The sequence below is a fragment of the Pezoporus flaviventris genome, unplaced genomic scaffold (assembly GCF_033815535.1).
Source record: "Pezoporus flaviventris isolate CSIRO_AGI_PZ_B2104156 unplaced genomic scaffold, CSIRO_AGI_Pfla_v1 ptg000079l, whole genome shotgun sequence".
Classification (NCBI taxonomy): domain Eukaryota; kingdom Metazoa; phylum Chordata; class Aves; order Psittaciformes; family Psittacidae; genus Pezoporus; species Pezoporus flaviventris.
The window spans coordinates 2384782-2411076 of record NW_026892627.1 but is presented as its reverse complement, the minus strand read 5'-3'; the positions used below and the strand labels follow the sequence as shown (position 1 = coordinate 2411076).

At 43.2% G+C, this 26295-nt stretch overlaps 1 protein-coding gene across 1 annotated transcript in view; it reads right to left on the bottom strand.

Annotated features, from left to right (window-relative positions):
* WNT3A (Wnt family member 3A) overlaps window positions 1-26295 on the bottom strand; it is a 91145-nt gene that overhangs the window by 30444 nt on the left and 34406 nt on the right. The window contains exon 2 of the mRNA XM_061474380.1: window positions 10801-11042. Coding sequence (XP_061330364.1) covers window positions 10801-11042 — 242 coding nt within the window. The remainder of the gene's footprint in view (window positions 1-10800; window positions 11043-26295) is intronic.

Below are 26295 nucleotides of genomic sequence, written 5' to 3'. Positions count from 1 at the left end.
GTGTTTTCTGATATTTTAATGATTTTCTATCTTGAAATAAGACCATATTCAAAATAAAAAGAAGTAAAATGGCTTCAATTACTCAAATTAAACTATTGGAAATTTGCAAAACACAACAAGAAATCCATAGCTGTGCATTTTTGCCTTGAAATTTTGCCTGCAAAACATCTGATTTTTGATACAGCTGTCTTTTCTGGTGGAAAACCGGCCTAGAAAATAAATAAATACATTTTTGACAAGGTATAATATCTCCTAGGCTGGATCTTGTGTGCCTAGCCTAAGGGGTCTCCAACTTTTTTATGGCTCCGGGTGAACAGAAATATCTCTTTATGCCCTCCCCACCCATTCACACTCCCACAACATCCCTGTGGCAACAGCTTCCCTGGGAAAGTAGCATGATTAGGAAAGGATAAACCATAATTATTAGCTATCATTTAATGTGATTTAGCACCTGGAAATAATGGAGAGGAAATTGTGCCAGATGCTTAGTCAACAAACTGCAGCCTACCAGGAAGTGTTCCATGAAGCATTAGTGCCCTGTCTATCAAACTTGAGAGCAACAGTCATAAGTAGGCCAATAAAACTACCTAAATTATGTTGCAAGAGCTGCAGGGCCCTACATATGACCTACTTTGGTATCACTCTCTTTGAAATATCCAGCTGTTTCTGTGGTGAACTCTGTGGGAAATGGAGATGCAGAAGAAGGAGGACCTACTCCACTGTCTGCATGACAGCCAAAAGCAGAGACAGAAACAAAACCTCTCTTTTAAGCCTTGGTCCCTATCACTGGTCCAGGATGAGAAGCCAGACAAATAACATGTATGCTTTGTAAACTGTTTCCCTCTGTTGGAATGGTGAGATGAGTCAAGATGAAATAAAAAGTGAAAGCCACTCTTTATTCCTTCACCCACAAGGTCTACCCACTCCAGCTCCACCTCCAGCAATGTGGATGGCTGTGTGCTTCCAAGGATCTGGTGGGCTCTTTGCACTTCTGTCTGTGCTTTGCCATTAGATTTTAGGGTCACTTACAGCCAAAGCTCCCTAAGCCTCCCTGAGGCTCACCATGCTTCTACTTCCTAAAAAAGCCCACCAAAACCAAACAAAAATGACAACAGTTTCCTTCAGTGTATATCCATACTGTGACATATCTATAGCCCTCTTCTATAGGCCCATTTTACAATGATCTGCTGTATTCTCCAGAAGCATCTCAGTGCCCCATGGAAGCATGTTGAAGGTGAGCAGGAGACAGAACACCATGCACTCTCCTGCTTAATGTCTTGGAGTCTACTTTGCACAGTCCTCAGATGCCTCAGCTTCACATATCTCATGCTGTTTTTCCATAACATGGCACTTCTGTGCAGCACCTTTACCTGCCCTGGAATGGTGGAAGTCCCTACCCACTTCAGCTGGGTGCTGCTTGACATGAAGCTCTCTGATTCTGTGACTTTGCATATCCTGAGACTTCTCAGTTCCCAAAAGCCTACTTTCCTCCTATTCTGGCTTTACCTTCACTGCTCAAGTCAGCTGTGTCCTCATCATTCCTATGAGCACATCATTCACATGCACAACAGAGAGACTCACACAGTCATAACAATCCTTTTGAACCATTCTCTCTCCTGCAGGCTGATCCCTGCCTGTTAATCCTATGGCTCTTCCTGGATGACGAGTCCTTCCTTTGAAGGAGGTTCTCCCTGAAAGATGGGGATGAGGAAGCAAAGAATGGGTGAAGGTGACCCACCAAGGTGCACACTTCATCCTGCAGCAGACCTTAGAGAGCATGATAACCTGTCTCCTGTCAAGAAGTGCCTTGACTGTCTGTTCTGCCTGCTTGGCAGGAGACAGCCCTGATCCCCTGCTGTGTAAGCCCATAGTGCAGAAAGAAGCACGCAGGGCATCTTTATATGCTCTGTTTTTATTCTTGTTGCCTTGTTATATCTGCTCAGGGAGGAAATTCTCTGCTTGTTATACAGGAATCCAACCAGATGACATCACAGCTCCTTCTGGCCTTAAAATTCCCACATCTATTCAGCATTGCCAGCTCACAACACATCTCACAGGAAAGAAAAGCCACATTCACAGGCTTGGATCCCTCTTTGTCAGAAGACTTTGCTTGTTTTGGCTGTTTGGTACATAGGAGTCTGGGCAGACACATGTCCAGCTCCTCAGCTAGCAAAACCCACCTTTGTGGACTTGAGGACGGGGCGCCTTGGCTTGGGACCAACCCACCTCATCGTGGTGCTTAGCGGTGAAACCCACCGTGTCCCCTTTTCCCCCCCAGCGCCTGGATGAGGCGACCAAGCCTCTGCCGTCTCCGTTTCCCTCCCTGGCTTCCGTCCATGCGTGTGTGTGTTTGTGCGCCAAGGGCCCATTTAGGGCCGGGATTCTCTCGGGACAAAGGGATGCTAATCAGCTCCCTCTACTGTTCCCTTTTGTCTAGGACTAGCTCCCACGCTTGGACTTGGCACTCCGGGATGCGGCAGAGGGAGCTCCCTGTTGCAACCAACCTGGACCCAGTTGGGGAATGCAGTGTACCCAGCAGGGAAGGGGGAGCACGGGGAGGGGGAAGGAAATAAATCTGTAACTCCGCACAGCCAGCTCCCAGCCAGCCCGTCACATTGTGCACTCTGCCTGAGGCAGAAGTTTCCAGTGCCTCCCACCTCCAGGAGAGACGCCACCGGTTTTGTAGCCACGGGCTGTCTTGTTCCTTCTCCCCTCCCTGATCCCCCGTCTAATGTTTTAGTCGCCAGAAAAAATCTCCATGTCAGGGTTGACAGATGAGGGTTTGTGCAGTGGGAGGTAGAGGGAGCACAGAAAGCAAACAGGATCAGCTCCTGGCATTGCTACCATTTCCTTTTCACCATCACTGCTCGCCCAGGTTTGCAGCTCGCGCCTGGGTGTTGGCTGTTTACAGCTGTTTACACGGGCTGTCTCATCTCCAGAGAACTGTACAGATGCACAAGAGCCAGATCTTTATCCTGGGATCATTTTGCAGGTGTAGAGGTGATGAGGTCAGGGCTTCTGAATAAGAAACCCAGAAAATGCTTGAGCCCACTAAACCCAGGCCATGTGCAGCCTCCAGCTTCAATGGGGATGAAGGGGAAAATGTGATGTTAATTGTAGTCTTCTGGGTGCTATTCTAATGTACCAGAGGGCTGCCTAGTTCTTTTCCTTGAACACCTCTAAAGCCACAAGAGGATGAAGTGACCCCTTCTGATGGTGACCTGACCCTACCAGCAGCTCCAACAGTAAGAGGTGCTCCTGCACCACCTCATTGGCATCCTGATCCCAAAGGCTGAGGGGCAAACATGTAGGCAAATTTCCCCAGCATCTCTGTTTGCTGCTGCTGCAATTTACACCTCCTGCCAAGGCTCAGGGGAAGCTGCTAATCGCCCAGTACTGATATGGGTGACAAACCAGAGATGTGGCTACAGTTCATCTACACATCCTCAAACTGCGTTCGCCCCTACTCCTCCAATGCTGCTTCCTGTAGAGTTAGCTACGTAAAAGCCAGTTCAGAAATGCTGCAACTATCAATGTGCTCTGTAGCTGTGGCCTGGAACGTGGAGTTATGCAGTGCAGTGATAGGCACTTACAACTGTCCTATACCCTGCAGTAATCCCCAGCTCCAAACTCAGTTTATACTGACATAAAACACAACTGAGATTTCTGTCTTGAGCCAGGATCTGCCCGTCTATTTCTCAGCAGCACTGGCAAATCTCTGGCCTACAGTACTTATGCATCTTGACGGCTGAGTGGAGCTTGCATAGTCACATTTTCAATCCTGATCCTTCCAGTTTCCTTCCCCATAGTTACAGGGTAGAGTTTGTAGATCTCCGTTGTTGATACCAGGGCAGCTGCCCAAATTGCCATTAGCGGAGAGGTAGACGGGGTGTGGTTGGAAATCAGATCCTCTTGGGAAGAGTTTCATGAGAGAGCAGAGAGTACCTCCTACATGTAACTAACCTCCTGGATGGATCGGTATCTTGTGGCTTTCTGCTCATGCCTTACTTTATTGCAGAAGTGGAGAAGTCTGATCTAGAGCAGGGAAAGAGGGGGAAGCATTTGGCACAGAGACAACTGAGATGCCAGAATGCCATCAGGAAAATATGATGAGGTCTGCTAAATTTATTAATTTTAAATCATGCAAAACAGTACAAGATGGTATTATGCCTGAAACAGCAAAGGACTGCTTGTATTCAGTGGTCCAGGAGATCCTTTCCAGAGCCATGTTCTTGCATTAGTAAAATGGCCTCTCTAACAGAGGCTAGATGTAAGGACTGCTTTCTAACAGGAGAAAGAAGGTAAGTGGGAACTATTTGCCCTCAAAATGGGCCTCTAAGAAGTACACATGGAAGTCTGAGCCTGTAGCCCTAGGCTCCCTCTATAGTCAATGGAGAGAAATAAACATCTTGGTATGATTCATGTTATCCTGAGATAGGTGTCTAAGATAGGTCAGATGAATTGCTCTCTGGAGATGCTGATTGTTCTCCACTGACTGCAAAGGGAGCCTGGGGTGACTAGCTCAGACTTTAACATCTAACTTTGGTAGATGAGATCAGGCCTATCAGAGAGCCTGTGGAGCAATATTGTTACGACAGAGCAAGAAAAAATATGGTGGAGACTTGCATCTCCGAGGTATTATAAATGAATATGAGGGTCTTGTTCTGTTCTTGCTAAACCTGGAGAAAAACTCACATAGATTTCATTAGGCACAAGATGAGCTTTCTCATCCACAGTAGTTACAGGGAAAAAAGAGTCAACCCATGACCACAGTTACATTTGGGCTTTCTTGAGAGAAATAAGACATGGAACTTATCCACAAAAGGTCTAGAATCCAAAATAAGCCTAGTTGCAAATATAGCAGTGCCCAGCATCCCAGATGAAACTGGATGTGACCTGAATCCCACATGTCATGAACCAGACAAATGCCTCCTCTGCCCTTCATGTAGTCCCTGGGAGCAGGAGTCTTCTCATCAAGAGCTGGTCTCCCTGGATTCCCTCAGTGACTGATGGGGAGATGTAGAAACTTCAGGGTGTGAATAATGTAAGCCTAACTGTCTAGAACACATCAGATGAATCATGCCCCAGAGGACCCCAGCATCAAATGGAACTCCCTTGAAATGTCTTGCTGTCTGACATAAAGGACCCAAACTTTTGCTGCTTTTCTGCAGGCCTCAATTTTTACTTTTTAAAAACTGTAAGTAGCAAACGAAAAGCTCAGTTCTGGAAGAGCTATTCTGAATCTAGCAAAGGAAAATATAGTGGTTGGTCATCAACACCAGAGTAATGTTGCATTAGATATGAAGAGACTTGTAAAAGGGAAGGTAGGTATATTGTCTGTCTCTTGGTGGTATGTCAAGGCAAGATGTCCTTTGGGAAGAGATATCCTAGTCAAATCCAGATTTTGGTTTCATTCCAGAAGTCCTGAGGGGAAATTCTCCAGGCTGCATCATGCAAGAAGTCTGCTTGGATAATCTGACAGTCCTGGCAGGCTGAAAACATTCAGTGTATGCTCTACTGTGGGAAGGAAACAGGCATTTGAAACCCAGAGATCTCATATCTCTACCAGTATAGCACTATCGTTGCTGCCTCTTTCCATTGCTGAGTGACCTTCGAGAAGATTATTATCATTTTCTGAAGGGCATTCTGCCATGTCTGTAAGACAATGTCATCTGTGGGAACATTATGAGTGAAGACAATAGCAATTCCTTACATTTCATGGTCTCCCTGGAGAAGATGACAGGGAGATACCACCTGGAAGACAAGACATCTACCAAATTGAATCATGAAGAAATCAAGTGGTCTTGAAGACTCTCTATTTCTTCCACGCTCATGCTGTTAACTTCACAAACAGAAGCCGTATCAAAAAGGACATCTCTTTGCTGGACAGGAACAGGGTTAATCCAGGGGAGCACAACACTCACCACTTTTGTGGCTCTCATCACTTGCCTTCTAACAGGGTCAATGGCCAGTAATTATTTCTGGAATGAATTTATGCCTCCACGCCTCTGCATCACCCATTAGGCTCTCATTTGTCCAGTGGAGAATTTGATATATATCCTCAGAGGGCACATCCGATGGGTGCAGACACTTGACAAAGCCACAGGATGCGCGCTTACCCACCCCGGCTGGTTCAAACCCCTCACACGCCGGCAAACACCCCAATGTACAAAAAGGGACGGTGTGGCTTCCCAAGGTTGCATGAGTGTTAAACTCTAATAAACAAGCCGCGTCAGAGAAAGCTGAAAGAATCTGAGCCCTCCCCAACAAAACATTTAATCCAGTTTGGCGTAACCTTTGACATTATTAGGGATCGCAGTGACCCTAATCCAATCAGATTGATTAACTAAAGCGGAGACCCCATAAGCTGACCCCCCTCTGGCCTCTGCTATTTAGTCCTGACCAAACAGTGGGAGAGACGTGCCGTATTTACACCACAATGGGTCTGTGCTGAGAACCTGTTTCATTACAGAGCGACTTAAACTCCCATTACTCCATCAATGTATCATTCTTCAATAGTTCATTAAAAGCTGCTCCTCCACAATAACTATTAACCATTTCTCAGTCCAGCTGGCAGGTTTAAAGCCCCGGCCAGTCTTTAGCAGAAGGAGGTGGGAGTGAGTGAAAGAAATAGATAGACAAGGGCTCCCTTTTTAAATTTAAACGAACTGGGGGCTTAAATAGTTGGAGGTAATTTACTTTTGTTGAATGGGGGGAGGAGAGGGAGGAAACTTTTATTTTGACTTAATTATGTGCTGAGGTCCTTTAAAGAGACAGGGCCATGATCAGCTTTTATTGTATTACTTCTCTTGAGATTGGTTCATATTACTGCCCAGATGAGTTTCAAAGAGAACTCGCACAGCGTTGAGAGATTATAAGATGCACCACAACTTAAACACGAACAGCGTCTTCATCCACTACAGCTAAAAGCAGGGCAAAAGACACAATTCCCAATATATTGAACTAAAGTTTGAGATGTCAAACACCTGTTAGGTTGCACCATTGATTTTCTTTTGTCAGTGGTGACATATCCCTCTTGTTATATCCTCCATGGTTTTGTTTTCTGTATTTTTAAAGGTAACTCAAAAATATCCCTTATCCTTGGGAAACTGAAAGATGCAGCAACTGCTTTAAAATGGGCTGTGGCTAAGGTGAACGCTTAATGTCCTGTGTCTATGGCACTGCTTCACACCACTATGATCCACTGCTTCACACAGTACAGGCGAAGAAACATGAGAACATTTCTTTTTCCTCTAGAAATAACTCTGAAAAGTTCAAGTGAGAGGTCCTTTCAGCTGTCCAATAGTTGAGATTTGAACTTCTGGGAAACTAGAAATTGTATGAACTGTAGCCTCTTCTCTGGAGAAAAGAAGGCTGTCTGCAGAGCACATAGCAGCCTTCCAGTATCTGAAGAGGGCCTATACAGATGCTGGAAAGCGACTCTTCATTAGGGACTGTAGTGATAGGACAAAGGGTAACGGGTTAAAACTTAAACAGGGGAAGTTTAGATTGGATATAAGGAAGAAGTTCTTTACTGTGAGGGTGGTGAGGCACTGGAATGGGTTGGCCAAGGAAGTTGTGAACGCTCCATCCCTGGCAGTGTTCCCAGGTTGGACAGAGCCTTGGGTGAGATGGTTTAGTGTGAGGTGTCCCTGCCCATGACAGGGGGGTTGGAACTAAGTGATCTTAAAGTCCTTTCCAACCCTAACTATTCTATGATTCTGTGATTCTATATATGACTGACAACCAGATAGGTAGGTTTAGGTAGAGGGAAAGAGAGCAGGTTCACTTCTTTTCTATATAGGCATTCTTCTTTGCTTTCCCAATAGTCTAAGTTACTGAGACACCTATTTCCCAGTGCTTTGCAAGAAAGACCCAACAGTGTCGCCTATCTGAATGTTTCTCCGTGGAGCTGCACAGCTGCTCATATGTTCCCCGAGACCACAGAGGAGGAGAAAACCCCTTTTCCAAAAGCCCTGTAGCAGTTTCACCTCCTGCTAATGCCTGAATCATTCCCCATCATAGTAAAGAAAGTGACTGTTCCCTTTGAATGGGGAATGTTTATTCCTCAGCCAAGGACCTGCAAAACAGAGTAATCAAATTGCTGGATTGGATGGGGGATTTCTCTTCTTCCTATGTTCTCAGTGATATATGAAGAACTAGAGGGACATAGGGCCAAACCTGTCAAGTATTGCCTCCAAGTAGCAGGAGATCTGGATCACCATTCCCTTGTTGTTGAGCTCATGAATACCATTACTGTTAATATGATTAATTAGGCCTGGCTATGGAAATGCAAAAAAGATACATATATAAATAGACTTGTAGCAAAACCGTGTGGGATTTCTCTGCATAAACAGGCTGATGGGAAAAAAAGAGTCCAATTTTAAAACGAGATATCAGAACATGGCTCTTAACAGGACCGAAGTCTGGTGACAGTTTGGCACTGCTGAATCACAGCTCAAGCCTAGCCCTGAATTAGCAATGAGATACCAAGGCAGCAAGGGCAGCCCAGACAGTGGGGCAGCCTCAGTGAGATTTGGGCCTAGAAAGTATTTCCTGAAGGCATTAAAATCAGTCCTTGCAATGAAAGAATTGCAGATAGTTGTGTAAAGCACAGGGGAGTTGCTTTAGTGTCTACACTGGTTTGTGCTGGGGGAGGACAGGGTCCCTATTGACTCAGAGGAGAAGCTGCAGTTAAGTCACTTGGGTGAGATAAAATCCAAGCTGGAAAATAGAGTTTTGCTTTCTTGTTTCCTTTCCTTCCTTTTCTCCTTCTCTCATTCTGGGTAGGAGCTCAAATATGCTCCTACCCTGGGGGATCTGCTGCACAAGAATGTGACTGAACTGTTTTTTTTTCATCCCCCTCCTGCTGTAGGTGAAGCAAAACTGAAGGGTGGTTTGATTCTCCCTCAAGGAACAACATTCTTCAGTTATGAAATCGTCCCAGCCTTCTTTCCCTCCCTGAGCCTGGCTACAGAAAACTGCAGTCTCAAGCATGGACAGACCTTTCATGTCGACACCATTGTGAGATAAAAGCATTGGGCAGCTTGCTGGACTGGGGTTCCTTCAGTGGGCAAGGAGGTGAGGATTGCTTTCCTCATGCACAGAAGATGTCAAGTGTGTAAACCAAGACCATCTGGGAGCATGAGGTGCTCCTTGAGGACATCCAGCCTTGTGACGAGGCAAAGACATTGGGTTATCTGTTACACTTACTCCCTGTGCCTAGTCAACGATCTTGTGCAAGTCATGCTGGGCTTATGTGAATGGGGAAAATATCAGTTTGTCTCTGCTGGCTAATTCAACTGCTCTACTCACCCAGGGGTGATGCATCCAGAATGGTTGTTTTAATTGTATGCAAAACATTGTGGTATGATACTTTGAGATGGGCATAAGTGCACCACACTAGAAGCTCTTACAGGCATAATTATTTTGGGATGACCTCTCACCACTAAACCTGAATAGTAACACCAGCATTAATATAGTGCCTCAGCTCCACAGCTCTAACGGGGCTGAAAATGAGCTGAAACCACCCCTTCTCCTGCTGGGTGCATGCGAAACACCTCTTATTGTTGGTGGGAGCCCTGCCATGATACAAATCAAGGCTCTGATCTCTCTTGGTTGCCCTATTTTTCAAAATTCATGCACGACAAAGTGCCCAAATCTCTTCTGAGTAATGCAGCAGGGGAACAACAAAGAAAACCCTTATCTCCAGATGGCAAGTACTGGAAGAACATGCCCTAAGGTGGGTGAGGTCAGCTGCATACACTAACTCAGGAGATTCCCTGAAGCTATCCCAGATCGTGGAATCATATCATAGAATCATAGAATGGCTTAGGTTGGAAGCGACGTTGAAGATCATCTAGGAGTCTAGGAGGAACCTTCAGATAGAGAAAGAGAAAGAAAGAGAGAGAAAGAGAGAAAGAAAGAGAGAAAGAGAGAAAGGCAGGCAGGCAGACAGGCTGCACTTCAAAAGGCATACTATAAGGGCAAATTAAAATAAAACACTTCTTATGGGCTAAAATAGGTTCCTGCCAACTTATAGAGAGAAAGACAAGATACTCAAACTTAGCCAGGGTATATCAATGGGCGCTATGTCAGAATTAGTTGTCTGGATCATCACTCTGTCTTAATTTGCCATTTTCATGACTAGTGAAAGAAGAACCATTAATTGATGGTGATTTCCTCAGGCCTTTGACCTTCACTGTATCCCATTATGTTATCAAAACTGATGTTATCTGATAAGTCCAGCTCCTAGGAACTATCCCCAACAGCCGACCATTTCCCCTCCATAATCATGGAGAGAGCTGAAAATGCAGCATGAAATGCCATGGGGTCAGCCAAAAGGAGCTTGACCACTGAAAACACAATAAACCTTTGTGTTCCTTCCAAGGGGCATAGGATCATAGGATAATTCTGTTGAAAGGGACCCTGGGATGTCTCTAGTCCAACCTCCTGCTCCAAACAGGGTCAGAGATGACACCACTCTCTGTGCAGTGCCAAATGGGGCACTTCCCAGTTCTCTGGGTTACCTATACAACCCCAGTAGGACTGAGGTAGAAATAGTGGTTACCTATGACTGGATGTTTCCTGTACAATGGATTTGGCGGGTACACCCTTGTTGCATTTGGGAGCCACAGATATACTTTCTGTCCCTGTTAGAAAGTTAGAAAGTCCTGTCTCCTGCAGCCCATTTTACATGATACTATGAGAAGCAATTGTGTTCACAGTAGGTTTCTCAAGATCTCTGCTGCTACTCTGTCATGGATGTTGCTGTCACCAAACCAATAGCACTGCACTCACCTTTATCTAGCACGGGCCCAAAGATGGCTAAGCTGTCATTGACAGTTGTGCAGTTCCACCTCCTCCCTCGAAATTGATGTTGGCATTCCTGGATCCCAATCTTTACACCTTCTGCTACACTGGGCATGATCTCCACATAGTTCCGACAGAAGCGCAGCTGCTTGGGTACAAGTCCTGGGATGCTCCCGCAGAGGATGGGCTGAGTCCCTAGGGAGGAATACTGGTGACCAATTGCCAAGGACCTGAAAAAAAAACAAGGAAGAAGAGATGCTGTCAGGCTGGCTTTCACTTTTGTACTTGGTTCACAAGAATGGGTACAGAAAATCAGCATCTTCAGTTCCTCTGCATTCCCTGCTCCAGAAAACATCCTTTCCACTATCATCCATCCCCAAAAAAACTTCATCTCACTCCTGAAGTTCCCTACAGGCCCAACAAAGCAAGAAACTCTACCTTTAATATCTTCCTTCCCTTTTCTTCATTCTCTTAATGCCTTAATTCATCATTGTGCTTCTGCCCAAAAATGCTCAGTTCATACAGCTCAGCTCATTCCTTTGCAACCAGAGGGTCAAATCCATATTTCTTTTTTTTGAAAGCCAAGCACACCTTTACATGAGCAGGTAGGCTTTACAGAAAATTTGGTAGCTGAGGAAGCCTGGGGATTAGACAGTCAAAAGTGCTTTCAGAGCTACGCAAAGTAGTAACACTAGCAGTAGAAGACACCATGCTTCAAGTCTTTGGAAGGGAACACCACAAATTGACCAACCATCATAGAATTCAGCAGTGTGCTCTATATATTTGAACCTTACCTGGTAACTTCTGTGCACTGAAACTGGCCCTAAAGACTCAAGCAATTTGGACCTTGAGAATTTAAAAAACCCAGCTCTGAGCTACATGCCGTAGGAGTGCCATGTAAACTCACTACCATAAGCAGTAAAATTTCCGGTGCTATAGAGGAAAGACGATGAAAATGTAGCCCTGATAGATTAGAAGCTACTTGGGTAAAACCTCTCCTATGGATCTGATATCAATGCTATTCTCATGTGTAAGGAACGGTATTCATGTTACTAGAAACATTCATGCATAAGTGCATGCAAGTTGGGAGCCATGCCGGGCATTTTGGTAACATCCTGGAAGTACAGTCTAGAAAAGATTTTCTGCTGTTTAGCAAAGCATTTCCACACCTGCTTAATCCAAGCATGTGCTTTGCAAAGCTTAATACTGGGGCTTTCTGATCAGGTTGAATTGTAGGGCTGTATTTTCACAAAGTAATGCCAGCTTTGCTGTACTGTCACAAGGACATGGAGAGCCTGCTTTCACCATCAATCTGTAAATTGCTTTGGTTAAAATGAGAAAAGTGAAATAAAAACAAACAAACAAACAAAAAACCCAAAATACAATACAAACAAACACCAAAATAAAACACCCTAACAAAACTTCAGCGCAAATTCTGTGCTCAGACAAATGGAAGTCTGCTGAAAGAAGTGTCCACGAACCATTACGTTGGTTGAAGCCTTAAAGACAAACAAGTCAGCTGTGCAGAGATCAGAAGATATGTGGCTAATTAGATAGTTTTTTAAAAGTGTTTTTACTGGTGCTTCTAATAATAACCTTGATTACTAAAACTAAAGGGATTTTTAAAGTATAATTTCCTTTTCTTCAAATTAAATCTCTAGATTGACTTTTCTACTCAGAGTTAATGACAAACAGAAACCTGCCTGGGCAGTGTGTATTTCTGTTTACATTAATTTTTGCTGTGTGGTTTTCATCTGGGACCAGCCTGGTGTATTTGAATTATCAACAGGGCAGTCAAGGAATTGATTTGTCATCTTTTTCTGTAACCAAAAAGAAGTATAAGAATTCTAACATTGATGGAGTTAAGAAGAAATTAGCTTGACTTTAGCACTTCTGCAGACTATGATAAAAAATGGTTTAAGATGTCTGTCCTTTTTATGGGAGAAGAGTCCTTGCAACTAGTTAGCTCCCTTCCTGGTGGGTACGTGGTCAAGAGGCTACAGAAGTGAAAAGGAAATGAACATTCAGATGATCTGGTACCACATCTCAGTGGTTTTGCTAACTGTGCATGGAATAGGCTTTACATGTGAGTCCTTTCCAGGCAAGTAGGACACACAGGCATCCATTTCTGGATCCCAAATAATTCTAGGTAGAAGTCTAGAACCAAGATAATCAGCTCAGCCAAGAATGTGCCCTCCAGTAAATTGGCTTTAGGTGGACAAGATAGGAGGTGCCTGGGAAAACAAAGGATATTCAGCTGATTTCCGAAACTTAGACACCTTTTTTCACGTCAGCTGCACTTCAGGGAGAAGAATAACTTCAGTTAACATTAGAGGGCAATTTATCTTACCCCAGGGAGGGAAGATGGAACAAATAACATCACCTCAGCCTCCAGAAGTGGCCTCTTTCCACTCCATTAAAACAGGGAGGAAGGCAGCTCACACTGACCAGGAACTGTGTTCATGCCAGTTGCCTTCTGATGTCTGCAACATGGACATCTCCAGCTGATCTACTCATCCCAGTCTGCTTTTGCAATGTCAGTGGAGAGAAACAGGCACTTGCAGGGCACGATTCATCTGCCCATTTTAGATGTCTGTTTTGGAATGAAGTGAATCATGGCCTTGCCTCCATTGACTGTATTGGCTAGACTATCACGACAGCTTGGGTGCCCGGATGAGTGGGATATGTCTGCATTGTAAAAGTCTCCCGATGAATCATGCCATGATACCTAGCAATTGGGATGGCTAAGTTCTTTGGAAAAGTCCCACCCAGGAAAGCTAAGTGCTGTGTGGAAGCCCATGCAAATAGCTCAGCTGGAAGAAGGAGGCAAGTTCCTGCAGGAACCTGCAGGAACTCACAGGAGAAGACCAAGGGAAGGACCCAGTTAAATTGTTTTTCTTATCTATCTAAATAGCTTGATGTGGGTTTTTCTTGAGCTTTAGATTAATTTAGGAAGCAACTAGTGGCAGAAAAGCACCTGTGAAATGAAGCCCATGCCAAGCCAAAGGGTGTTTTCATTTTTACTGCACTGTGTGCATTTTCGTTTCATTGCTGTTACACAGAGAACACTAGATCACAGTTTCTGGACTAAAGACACCTTCTAAAACACTGCTTCAGGCTTCAGAGAGTTTGTTGAGAGTGTTGCCTCTGTGGCCTTGTTGGGAATGTGGAGTCTCAGGGTGCCACATCTCCAAATCTTAACCCATTCAAACCTCTGAGCACTGGGAGTTAGTAAGTATTCACAAATGCCAACTTTAGGCTCAGGAGGTAGACGGTTCTATCTCTGTAGACAGTGGTGAGAGATAGATGCCTTCATCGAAGCCTCCAGAGCAAAACACTAGCTTAGTTGCTCTGACTCATCCTTCAGAAAGTAGTTCAGCCACTGACGGGGAGTTCAAGCTGTGGACATTGCCCAGTCTCTAAAGCTAACTTTGTTGGAAACATCTATATAGATTGTTCCGACATCAACTAGAATCACCAGCATTCTTTCCAACACTTTCAAAATGCCCTATCCAGTTCCCACCAAAGATAAAGTATCCATTGAGATAGAAACAACCCACTGTAGGCTCCATCCACCATGTTGTGAAGACAGGAGGACTCTCTTAAGCTATTTCAATGGGACTTGGATGAAGTTTTAGGATTCCCGTCTCATAAACTTAGTTACGTAATCAGCCAAAGTCATGCCTGTCTCTATATTTTTTGGTGGTTACTGCAGTGGTAGAGTGAAAATACCAGTCATAGGAAGAAGAGTTTATAGGTTGGTGCCCTCAGCCATTTGTTTCCGTTGCTGGGAAGATCATTGAAGATAAAAAAAAATAAAAACATGTAGAAATACTTTTAATTGCATTTCACACTGTTCTCAATACAGTAGGGAAACAGTCACACCTTGCTTTGATCTGTGTTACAGTCTGGAAAGTTTTTAATCTGCAAAAGACAATCTCCAGCAAGAGTCTTGTTCTCAAGGTGTCAACAGGCACTGAGACAGTGTAATGCAAATTTGGCGTTTAATGGAGGAGTGTGTAGTCACTTGACTTTCAGCTGATGATACAGGGTGGAATCTCAAAACATCTCTCCATGACCAGTGCCTCTGCTGTTAAACATAGCTAAGCAAAGTCCTTTTCCTAGCTCACTTGAAGACCCTAGAGTGTGATAATATCTATCAGAGCACCTTCTTTTGGTCTCTACTTTGCTTCCAGCTTCCAAGTGTAAACACTTTCTCCCTTTCTCTAAAGCAAATTTGTCTTTAGGGGAACAAGTTCTTTCAGCTTCCTGCCATTTTTATTGATCATGAGATATAAGCTTTATGAACCTTCCAACTATACCTCCCCCCCAAGAGGCAACAGCTCAACAAACAAAACCTTTAGGAAAGATTGTGAAAATCTATAAAGATCAGAATCTCATTTCAGTGTTACTCAGCTCCCTAGCAGCTCCCATCATTCATTTTTCTCACTGATTCCAATAGTTAAATCTGTCTTTTGCATTTTTCCACTCTCCTGCAATCTGCTTCTAAACTCTCTCCTGTATGGGGGCAATATTGAAAATGTGGTGTTGAGAAATGGCCCAACCATCACATATTGTGGTCTGACCAGACATCATCTTCAAATTTTTTAAGCACCAATATTTCCTGGATGCATTACACTAACCTCTTCTTTTCTACTGGATAATTCATGAAACACTCAAGTTTACAAACACACCCCCGGAACAGGCACTGCTCAAGTTTGATTCAAGGGAAAAGGTCAAAGAATTGCTCTTCTTAAACCAATTAGCCTTTTCTTCCCATTAGCTCAGAAGGAGCCATGAAAACATTCTGTATGTCCACAGCCAAAGTTCTTGGCTTATCTTTAAGCCTTGCATGCCCTGAAGTGTTTAATTCAACCTTCAGTGAGCATTTTTCTTTGCCAACACACCTAGAGAGCTCTTCATTTCCCTTATCTCAATCTATCTGCTCCTTCAGCAGAGCTATTGTATATAAGTACCTGGCCACCTTCTTAATAAATTACATGTACCCTCCCTCTTGGAATGGACAACCCAGCCAGTTTATGAGGAAGAAAAATGAAGGAAATTTATGCTCATAGCTTTTTCAGAAATAGAGAAGGCTTCAGTTCTGGATGACCCTATAGCACTCTACTGACTTTTCAAGGTCACTACCTTCTCATTATGGCTGTCAAAAGTCCTTGACACATCAGTAGCAGCATGTAGAGACACATATACCTACTTGCTTCTTCCTGAATTCTGGTATTCTTGAACTCTGTAGGAGCTCTATTTTGCTATTCATCCTGGAGAGGCCTTTAGCTGGCTCCAAGTGCTGCTGAGAGGTTCCTCAGTGGAGGTCCTCTTGGGGTTCCCAACACAGATAAAATAACTGCATTTACTAACGTTGTACAGCAAGGGCTTAACTTGTCTAATGACCCAGGATAAGACCCAGAGAGCGCTTAAATCCCCAGTGAACATTGAAAACTCAGGAATAGCAGTGAATCAGCTCCTTTTGTCTTACACAGATGCAAGGTGGCAGCCAGTCCTGCTGAAAAAGTCAAAGGATGTCTATCTGCTTATGATAGAGGGGATTTTTGTTCATTTGCAGGTGCTCTTCTTCCACGCTTCCCCCTTGAATGGAATCGCCTAACAAGATGTCACACTTCCTCTAAATCTTTTCTTTTAATCTGCTCAGATTTCCAGAGGTTCACCTCACTCTTTTACTTTTACATTCATTTTGGCTGCCTCTCTTTGGTGCCACATCTAACTTTGAAGACGAATCTCAGACATAAGATATGGAGGGGGCAAGATATGCAGAGTGGTCTACCTAAAAAGATGCATACTCACAAGATGTCCTTGGTATTATGACACTAAAATATAAAAATGAAGAAGGTGGCTGGAGAAGTCTTTGTAAGTTCTGTCGAGCTATAAGGAAAACCCATCAAGGGTTGTCTCACATCTCCTAGTATCAGGTCAGAAAGGCTCACAGGGAAGCTGCTAGCAAGGGATGAGTAGGCAGCCTAACCAGTAGTGCCCTAACCATAATCCTCATGCGTTGCTAAGGTCAGCCATCATGAACTTCACATCTCTGAGGCTGCCTAAAAACCTATTTGGGCGTAAATGAGTAACAAGGAGGCTGTGAAATTTCAAAACACTGGAGGCTGCTATGAACAGCCAATGGCATCTGAATGTTCAAGAGTCTCATGGGATAGGTTCTGTAAATCAGCCTTGTTTCAGTTCCCACAAACCCTCACCACACAGGGATGGTATACCTGACAGAAGAACTATGATGCCCACCTAGCATGGACAACTGGAAGCTGGGAAGGGCGAAGAGACCAGACACAAAAGATGTAGCTAAGCCTACTGTCTTTTACAGTCTGACAGCATGCATCAGTTCCCAGTCTCTGCAAAACTCTTCTGTAGAGACTTGAACCACCAGTCCAGAGGCCGGACGGGTATACAGGCAGAAAAAATAATAAATCTGCTTTCATTTAATGATATTCTTTTTCACAGGAAAACATCAGTATTCTAGCATGCGTTGTGATTATTTTTCTGTTTTCCTAAGAAAATGAAAATGAAACCTGGAGAAATTTTAGAATGGAAAGAAAAGTAATTGTATTTGCCAAACCCCATCATTTCAGATAGAAAAGGAAATAATTGCGCTAGCTGATGTCCCTCCTGGATGGAATTTATTTTCTTCTATGACATTAAAACTATCCCAAACCTAAGAAATTACAAAATGTGGACAATAACAATATTTTTAATAAATATTTTTGTAGAAAATTTTAAAACCACCTCAACATAGATCAGCGAAGTGATAAATTTAGCTCTAGAAGACATGAATAAAGTAACTGATTATCATGAAAAATATGTTTTCAGCTTGAGAGGGTATTTTTGGTTGTGTATTGCTCAGTAATAAACCCAGGCCAAAGCAGTGTAACAGTACAGAAGTGGCACACATTAATTTAGAAATTATGAGTGTCTGTAACATTCATTGCAGTGAGATCTTCAACTTCCGGTGTCTGATCATCTGGCTATTGACAGACTATTCCTAAGATGTTCACTAACTAAGAACTAAGAAATCCAAATTTGTTGTTAGATCAAATTCACTGTGCAGGTGTTTGTCCTTCTAGTATTTTTTCTTCCAGTATGGAAAAAAAGAAGACTGAGACCTACTGGATTAACTGTTGTTTCCACTTCTCTTGTTAGATATCTCTTCTTTCACCCTGAAGTAGAGCACAAGAGCTATATTTAATTAATTTTTTCTTTTACCCCAGAGAATATGTATATAATTTTGTGGCTGGGTCCTATCCTGCAAACATGCAGGCATGGAGGTAACTTTTCTCCCATGAGTAATTCACTCACCCTTACCCTGCATTAATAATAATGATGGTGATGATGATGCAGCTTTGTATTTCTCTAACACCTTTCATCAGAGGATCTCTAAGCGTGGGACTCATCTCACCCGACTTTGACCATTTGAGAATTAGGCATTTCAGCCAAGTTAGCTGTCTGCTAGAGTCCATGGAGCAAGATCAGCATCTCCAGAGGGCAATTCAGCCCGTCCTAAGATAGGTGCCTCAGATAGGTGGGCTGAATCACTGGAGATGCCTAGGAGGCGGCACTGGCTGTGGAAAAGTGATGAGCATAAACTAGACACCATGTTTTTAGCAAGCCAAAGGTAGGGACCAGGAATCACACCTTTTTTTGTTGAATTTCAGAAATCCCTGGGTGTAAGAGGATGCCAAGTAGTCTTTCACTGAGAGGTAGATAGCAGATATCGCTAATATGGACCATGCAGCTTATTTATAACACCCAATACCAGTTTGGGTCTGGATTTGGAAAATAATATACTCAATGGCATCTTCAAGTGGATGCTAAGAAAGCAAAATATAATTATACGAGTTGAGGTTTGGCCAGGACAGTGAATTCCCACAGGAACTAAGGCACACCGCAACACTCAGCACCTTCCACTCAGTGCGAGAGATGTTTCTTTGACTTTGTCTTCCCTTAGGATCTACTGAACAGATGAGGAGAGAATATGAGTATTAACAACTCAGTGCCTTGCAAAAAGTCTCAGGAACTCTTTAATTACTTAGGCAATTAACTCCTCTGTTATACAACTCATCTGAAAAACAACCCATCCAGCAGAATAATTGCCCCTCAAACCATGTTTTCAAGCCTGGATCCAGGACACAGTGACCTCTGATATTGTTTCCATACCACATCCTACATCTGGAGCTTCTTCCTGGAGGTCCCTCTGCTGGAATCTGCCTCCATCCAGCTCCATATATCTTACAAGATTTGCCAGGATTGCAGTGCAGGGTATTAGAGGTGTATAAACCTTAACATTTTAATCTGCCACCTACACTGCAGTTTATGAGAGCTGTAAATCTCGTGGTTATAATGAACTCATCTAATGATATTGCTGATGGATAAATTTACCTGGGATGAGGAACAACAGTTTCTTGCAAATGAAAGAAGAGTAATTTAAAGTTTCATGTAAACACCTTTGCTGCCTTGCTTCTGACTTCTCCCAGCCTAACCCCTATCAGGATTTTATGATGAATGGAAAATATGCATGTATGTGTGCTCACGACGCAATAACAGGCAGACCTGTGAGAGAACCTGCCTCTTTCTACCCAGTATAATCCTTATGTACCTTGGGCATCGGAACCAAGTTTTAGATTAAAATGGATCAAATTTTCTGGGTCACGTGTGCTAAATTAGGAGAATGGAAGGAAGAGAGAAGGTGGCATATTAGGCAATGAAAAATAAAGTATTTAAAGATATTTAGACTCCTACTATGAATTTCAATAATAATTAGAAGTGTGGCTAGTCTTAACCCTCCTAGTTCACCCTCTCTCCTAAAGCATTCCAGCTTTCCTTTTTTTAAGTGATCGGCAATATAAATTACATAATGTGGTTTCAAACCTCTCATTAATGCTCATCCCCCTGAATTGAGGTCTGTCCTGGGCTATGTCAGTGCTAAATACCTTGGAGGACTGGGCTCAAAGACCTCAGATCCTTGCAAAGATTGGATTTGGACTTTTAAATTGCTTAAGTGCTTAAGTGCTTGGGGGAATTTTATCCTGAAACTCGTTAATGATGAAGCCGGTTCTGAAATGAGAACCCTGGATGGAAAGCTCTGTCATTGTGGTGTTTAGGAAGTGCTATAAGACCATGATTTTTACTGACCACTGTTTTAATACAGCAAGTTCCTTAGATGTGTTGCCCTTTCCTCCAAGAATGCATTCTGAATGCGTGCATTTGGTCATGCTAAATACACATACGTACCCTCTCTCAGTTGTGCACACACACACACAACGTCTGTGAGTTCCTTCTTTGGCTTTCACTGAGTCATCAGGCTCACCAAATGTGTGAACTCACGCTATAATGTTCTCCCAGAAAAATAACAAATTGATTTCATTTTTACAGGCTACAGCATGCTATATAATTGGAGACACTGCCTTGTCAACTCAGACCGGTCTGACCCGACCAGAGACATTGCTTACAGCTGTTTACGGAGCCATAAAGTTTCCTCCTCTTTGTTTTTCCTTCCTTCTGCTCTCTTTCTTTTTTTTCTTTTTCCTTCTCCCTCTAGTGAATCCTACAGCTACTTTGTGTTCTGGTCATAAAGTACTGTTAAGGAAAATGCAGGAAGCCTTGATTTAGGAAAGTACATCAGTCTGTACTTCAAGTTAACACTGTAATCAATAGAACCTAAGCACATACTAAAACTGAGCATGTGTTTTAGGACTTTTATTGCACCAAGCAGTCAGTAAGGAGCTCTCTGTTGCACTTGTGTGTGCTTTTTTTTAGGTATTGATACCAAGATAGAGGGTTTAATTGAGCAGTCTCAGGGACTGTTTCGTTTTCAGACCAAGAGCACAACTCCAGTTGCATCAGGAATTTTCCCATTTCTCAGTCACTGTGTCCAAACCCTGATCATCTGAGGAAGAGCAAACTCCTACACTACTTTATCTACTCAACTGAAACTGCCCACTAGGACTGGGCACTTTGTTTTTTTACAAGAATCTATTTCCCATTAAAATAAATAAATAAATAAATAAATAAATAAATATATACAAACCACAGCCTGAAATCTTCTCCGGGTATTTTTCATATATCTATGTGCTTTGCAACATTTGCCAAGCACTCGAAATAAGTTTAATTCTTCTGACCATTGTAAAAATACAGTTTTGTGGAGGGTGGTTTTGCATACAGTTTTACTTTGTGTAAAGATATGTTTATCTTAAAATACTCAGAACCTCAAAACTTGAGTGAAATATTTTGATTTATCTGGAAAAAAAAATTCTGCTTGATTTTCCAAACATGAAAAAGATATTTCCAGTTTGAACTACTGAACTGGAAAAAAAAGATCCCAAACCTGAAAGAGCTTTTCATCTAGTTGCATTATCAGTCAAAATACCAGTTAAGTACTTTGCAATAAATTATGGTTGTGCTTCATTACACATTACCCATTTATCACAGAATCTGCTCCTTTGGTCTGAAATGTCACTAGACTCATCTCATTCAATCCCTCTGAAAGGCTAAAAGACTGAATCGTTGGTTCCAAAGCCATACATAGATATGAATACACCTTACACCCTCTTTTAGGACCATTTCTGAACACAAGATGGCTAGGACTAAAGAGAATATTTTTGTGGATCGTGGTCCAAACATGTATGGAAAAGGAACATGAGAGTTGGTCAGGGAAGAAAAACTTTCCTCCAAAAATATACTGAAGCTTTTCAGGTCTATGTTTTTCTTTTTAGGAAAAAATTAAAAGGAAAGCAGCAGAAGGCTGCTGAATTTCTCCTTCCCTCTGTTTTGGAAAGGCTGCAACAAAAGATGACTTGTTATTAGACAACAGAGAATCCACATGGAGGAAGGGTGTCAGGAATGCCCTAACTCAGAGGGAAGTCGACTCTTATTTAGAGGTGAAGTCTTGCAATACTGCCATGAGACAAAAGCTCGGGCTTTTTTTGCTGCTGTAGAAAATCTACAAAACTATTTTTTAAAATGAAGCAGCAATTTGTGCTGCAACAGAACAACTGGATTTTTTTTTCTTTTGCAAAGAAACTACTTTGCATGGGAAAAAATCCTCATGGCTCCTTGACATGTTTCAGCTAGATCTCAGTAAAATTAAGGAGGTACAGACTGATGAGTCGCTCAAAGGTACAGGAAAAATGCCAGTGTATGTCCTGGCATATGTATAAACTTTGAGAGAGAGAAAAATTCTCTCTCAAAGATCATCTCTCACAACAAAAATAACAGCAATAAAACCTAATACAGAGAAAGATAAAGATTTATTTTGCTTTACAGCACTGACTTTTACTGTTGTTTGAGGACACATCCTGTCTACTGAAATGAATGTACTGAGTCTCTTTCAGTCCAAAATTTATCCTGGTGTGAATAGAACAGGCAGGGATGTTTCAGCCATAAGGCAGCTTAATTTTCTTGGGCTGCTAAGCAAAATGCCTCAACTTCCTACATCTATGGCAATGACGTAACATTAAGTCAAGGTTTCATAATCTGGTTTTGAGATAGGAAGCCCTATATCTATGTAATGTGAATCTATTCACAACCACTGTGTTTTCACTAGCCATTTTCTGTGGACTTCTAAGTAACAGGCCACCCACTCCAAGGATCTCCACACCTTTTGGTCAAAAAAAAGATGATCTGGCTGAAAAGCTCTTTCAGTCTTCTGAGTGATAAAGTGGCAGACCTGGTCTGATATCCTGCAGCACAACTGGAGAATTATGGCACCATGTGTGCATCACTAGACAACACAGAGAAGGACCAGCTTTCTTCTCCAGGCTCCTCTCCCTAAACTTGCTGGAGTTTGGTGTTCACACACCAGGAGCTGCAACGTGAAGGTCTTGCAGTTATTCAGGAGGTATGATGACTTGATGTTCCCTCAGAAAAACATAACTGTTCTCCAGCCCAGTCACTTCTCCATGCAATTGGTGACTCAGTGACTGGCTGAAAACAGGCTGGCAGTGGTCAGGCTGGTAAATGGGGAAGAAACTTGGGTGAAAGCATAGTATTTAGAGGAAAGAAGGTGGAGAGGGAGTTGTCCATTCAGCAGGAAAAACTAACCCAAATCTATGACTTGGAGGATGAAATAAGATGGCTGGTGAAGAGCAAATAACCATAGCAATGGGATCAGTTTCACTGGCTGGTGAGGGTAAATGACCCCTCAGAGCTCAGGACAAGGAGCCTCCTGCAGAAGGACTCTCAGAGTGTGGCAGTGGTCAGGATCTGCACCTGCAGTCCTCTCTGCGCAGCATCAGAACCTTAATGATTTCTTTCTGAAAGCGACTGGGGAAATGCAGACAGGCTGCCAGATAGTGATCAGCTAGTGGAGGGGTGATCACTATTAGGCAAAGATACCAGCTTTGACACGCAGCGAGGGAAGCGGCCAAGAATTTGGGAAAGCAATCCCAGCTTTCTGCTGCACGTTCCTCTGCCAAGATACTGCCTGTGTTTACTTTAGAAACCAGAGACGAGCCCTCCTCTTCATAATAATAATAATAAAGCTGCAGGGTCACTCAGTTTAGCAGATGGATTCCTTCCAGCTTGGATTTCTCTTTGTTACCTGCAGAACTGATGCACTGATGTATCTGGGAGATTATGCAATATTAATAATTGGGTTTCACAGGAGATCTGAGCAGTGACAATGAGAGGCTGTGGGAAGGAAGGTTCATGGGAGAAGATCAAATTGACCCATGTGGAATATAGGGGATACAGTAGAGATGCCTTCCAGTACCTAAAGGGGCCAACAAGAAAGCTGGAGAGAGTCTTTTTACAAGGTGATAGTGATAGGACAAGGCAGGATGAGGAACAGCTTGCCCCAGAAGCTGTCGCTGCCTCATCCCTGGCAGTGTTCAAGGCCAGGTTGAATGGGGCTCAGAGCAACCTGGTCTAGTGGAAGGTGTCCCTGTCCTTGACAGGGGGCTGGAACTGGGTGAGCTTTAAGGTCCCAACCATTCTAGGATTCTCTGGTTCTGACTTCGCTTGGGTCTAAGGGGCTTGAGTAGCCACAGGGGCCATGCAGCCCTCTGCAGCAAGCTGCTTTCATTCATGTGACAGAAGCAGCTCTGTCTTGCCAAAAAGCTGCAGGAGCAATCAACCAGACTACTCACTCTCTAGTTTTCAGATTTCCTGTGCTTGTAGATCCTAAATATCTAGTGGTGCCTGTCATAGCAGGGTCAGAGACGGAAATCTGCAAAGCTGCAGGAATATTCCCTTCCATTTATTTTCTAATCAAAACCTTAAGCTTTGGATGTGATTGTGCAGAAATCCTTAAAAGCCTAAGCCTCCCTAAAGCTCTTTGTGTGTTTTTGCTATTTTCTTCCATGATGCACATGTTGTATACAGAACACTAAACCTGCACCATTATCGGGTTTAATCAGCTAAAGTTTCATTTTTACTGTAAAAAAAAACATGTTTTGTTGCAGCACGAGTAACTTATTTTCCACATTGAAACAACTTCTAGCATTATAATTTTTCACTCAGGTCGTCCATGCATTAGAGCATTGAAAAGTATAAAACTAAAGGTGATACTTTGACTTTACCAGAAATATTTAACTGAACAAATCACTCAACATTCTAGAAACTTCTTTTGAGTAAGAAATGAAGAAATTTCCAACCATACTTCTTGGAAAAGAGAAAGTTTGATTTTCAAGGATTTCTACAGAAATGACATATTAAGTGGTACACAGATGTTACAGTTATTATCTTACAAGGCCCTTCACAACTCTAGGTTTTCCTACAGTGCTCAGCTAATTAATTAATGGAACTTAGTTTCACAAATTTTCATTGAGGCTCAGAACTTAGAGCTCATAAGAAGGGATCAGCTATTTTACACAAAGCAAAAACACCCAGAGATTTGACAGCACAAGGATGCTAAGGTTTTCAGGATTTCTGAGCGCTTCATCTACAGGACATTAGCCTGTTTATAGCCCACTAGGAGGACAAAGAGGAAGCTTTCTTTTGAAGGAGCTGTCTATCCCTTAACTGCAAAGATGAAAATGGCAAAGCAAAACCACAAACACGATAATCTATTTACCCTAGATGCCACCACCAGATGTTCTCTGCCTTCTGTTGTCTTCCCTTCTGCGTGTACCCACGCAGAGACACACCTATTGACACACGCCTGTCAGTGGAAGCACGATTTAAAATTTCTCCGCTCCAGTGCACCCAAGCATCAAGCAGAAACATCAAGTGCCCTCAAAGAACTCTTTCTTATGTCTTTTTTATCCTACTAATAATATTTGAAAGTCAGAAGCTCAGAACTAGGTGGGTCAAATTTCCAAAACCTGGGGAGGTATTTCAAGACACTGGAGGGTCAGTTTGTTCACATGGGCATCTCACAGCCTTCTAGCTACACTTGGAAATCCTACCTAGCTCCCAGCTGCCACACCACAAGGGAACAGGTCTTTTAGGTGACTAGGACCTGTGTGGTAGCTGCCAGCCCCATATGAGTGTCTTGGGTACCACTGGGAATCTATGGCAGAACTGGCTGCCTTAATGTGGCCCAATCAGCTGGGTAGGATTCAGCTCACTGCAGACCTGAGCTACATTTCCCATGTGTCCATTGGAAAGAAAAGGGCTCAATTAAGACACAAGTAATTTAGTCGAGTTTAGGTGTCTGTTTCAATATGAATCATGGAATCATGAAAGAGTTAGAGTTGGAAGGGACCCAGGGATGGAGCATATCTCCTATGAAGACTGGCTGAGAGAGCTGGGGTTGTTCAGCCTGGAGAAGGCTCCAGGGACACGTTAAAGCAGCTTCCATTGCCTAAAGGGAGCTACAAAAAAGGTGGAGAGGGGCTTTTGACAAGCACAGTTAGGGACAGAATAAGGGGGAATGGCTTTAAACTGACAGAGGGGAGATTTAGATGGGATCTGAGGAAGAAGCTCTTCCCTGTGAGGGTGGTGAGGCACTGGCACAGGTTGCCCAGAGAAGCTGAGGCTGCCCCATCCCTGGCAGTGTTCAAGGCCAGGGTGGATGGGGCTTGGAGCAACCTGGTCTAGTGGAAGGTGTCCCTGTCTATGGCAGGGGATTGGAAATGTGTGATCTTTAACATAAAGTTATGTCATGTGCTGGACTCCACTGGCTATTAGAGTTATACCTGAGGTGTGCACTACTGACACTGTAGGTGTTTAGTTAGACGATTCCCACCTCAACCTGAGAATCATATGGTCAGGTGAGAAACAGGTTTGTATTCACCTATACCAAATCTTTTGGCCAATCAAAGACCCAGTTCTGAAGGCGCTCCAGAAAGACACTTGTTGAGAGGAGAAAGAAGGTTGTGGTGGGGTAGGAACCCCCTCCATGGGAAGTATAACGAATAAAGGAACAGAGACCCAAATCCATCAATTTCCACTACAGCCCAAGCCAGAACATGGGGACTCTCACTGGGACACAAAATTCTGAACTGAGGGTTCAGCACCATTTTCTTCACTTGCCTCCTTGTGAGATAGCTTTCCTCAATTGGG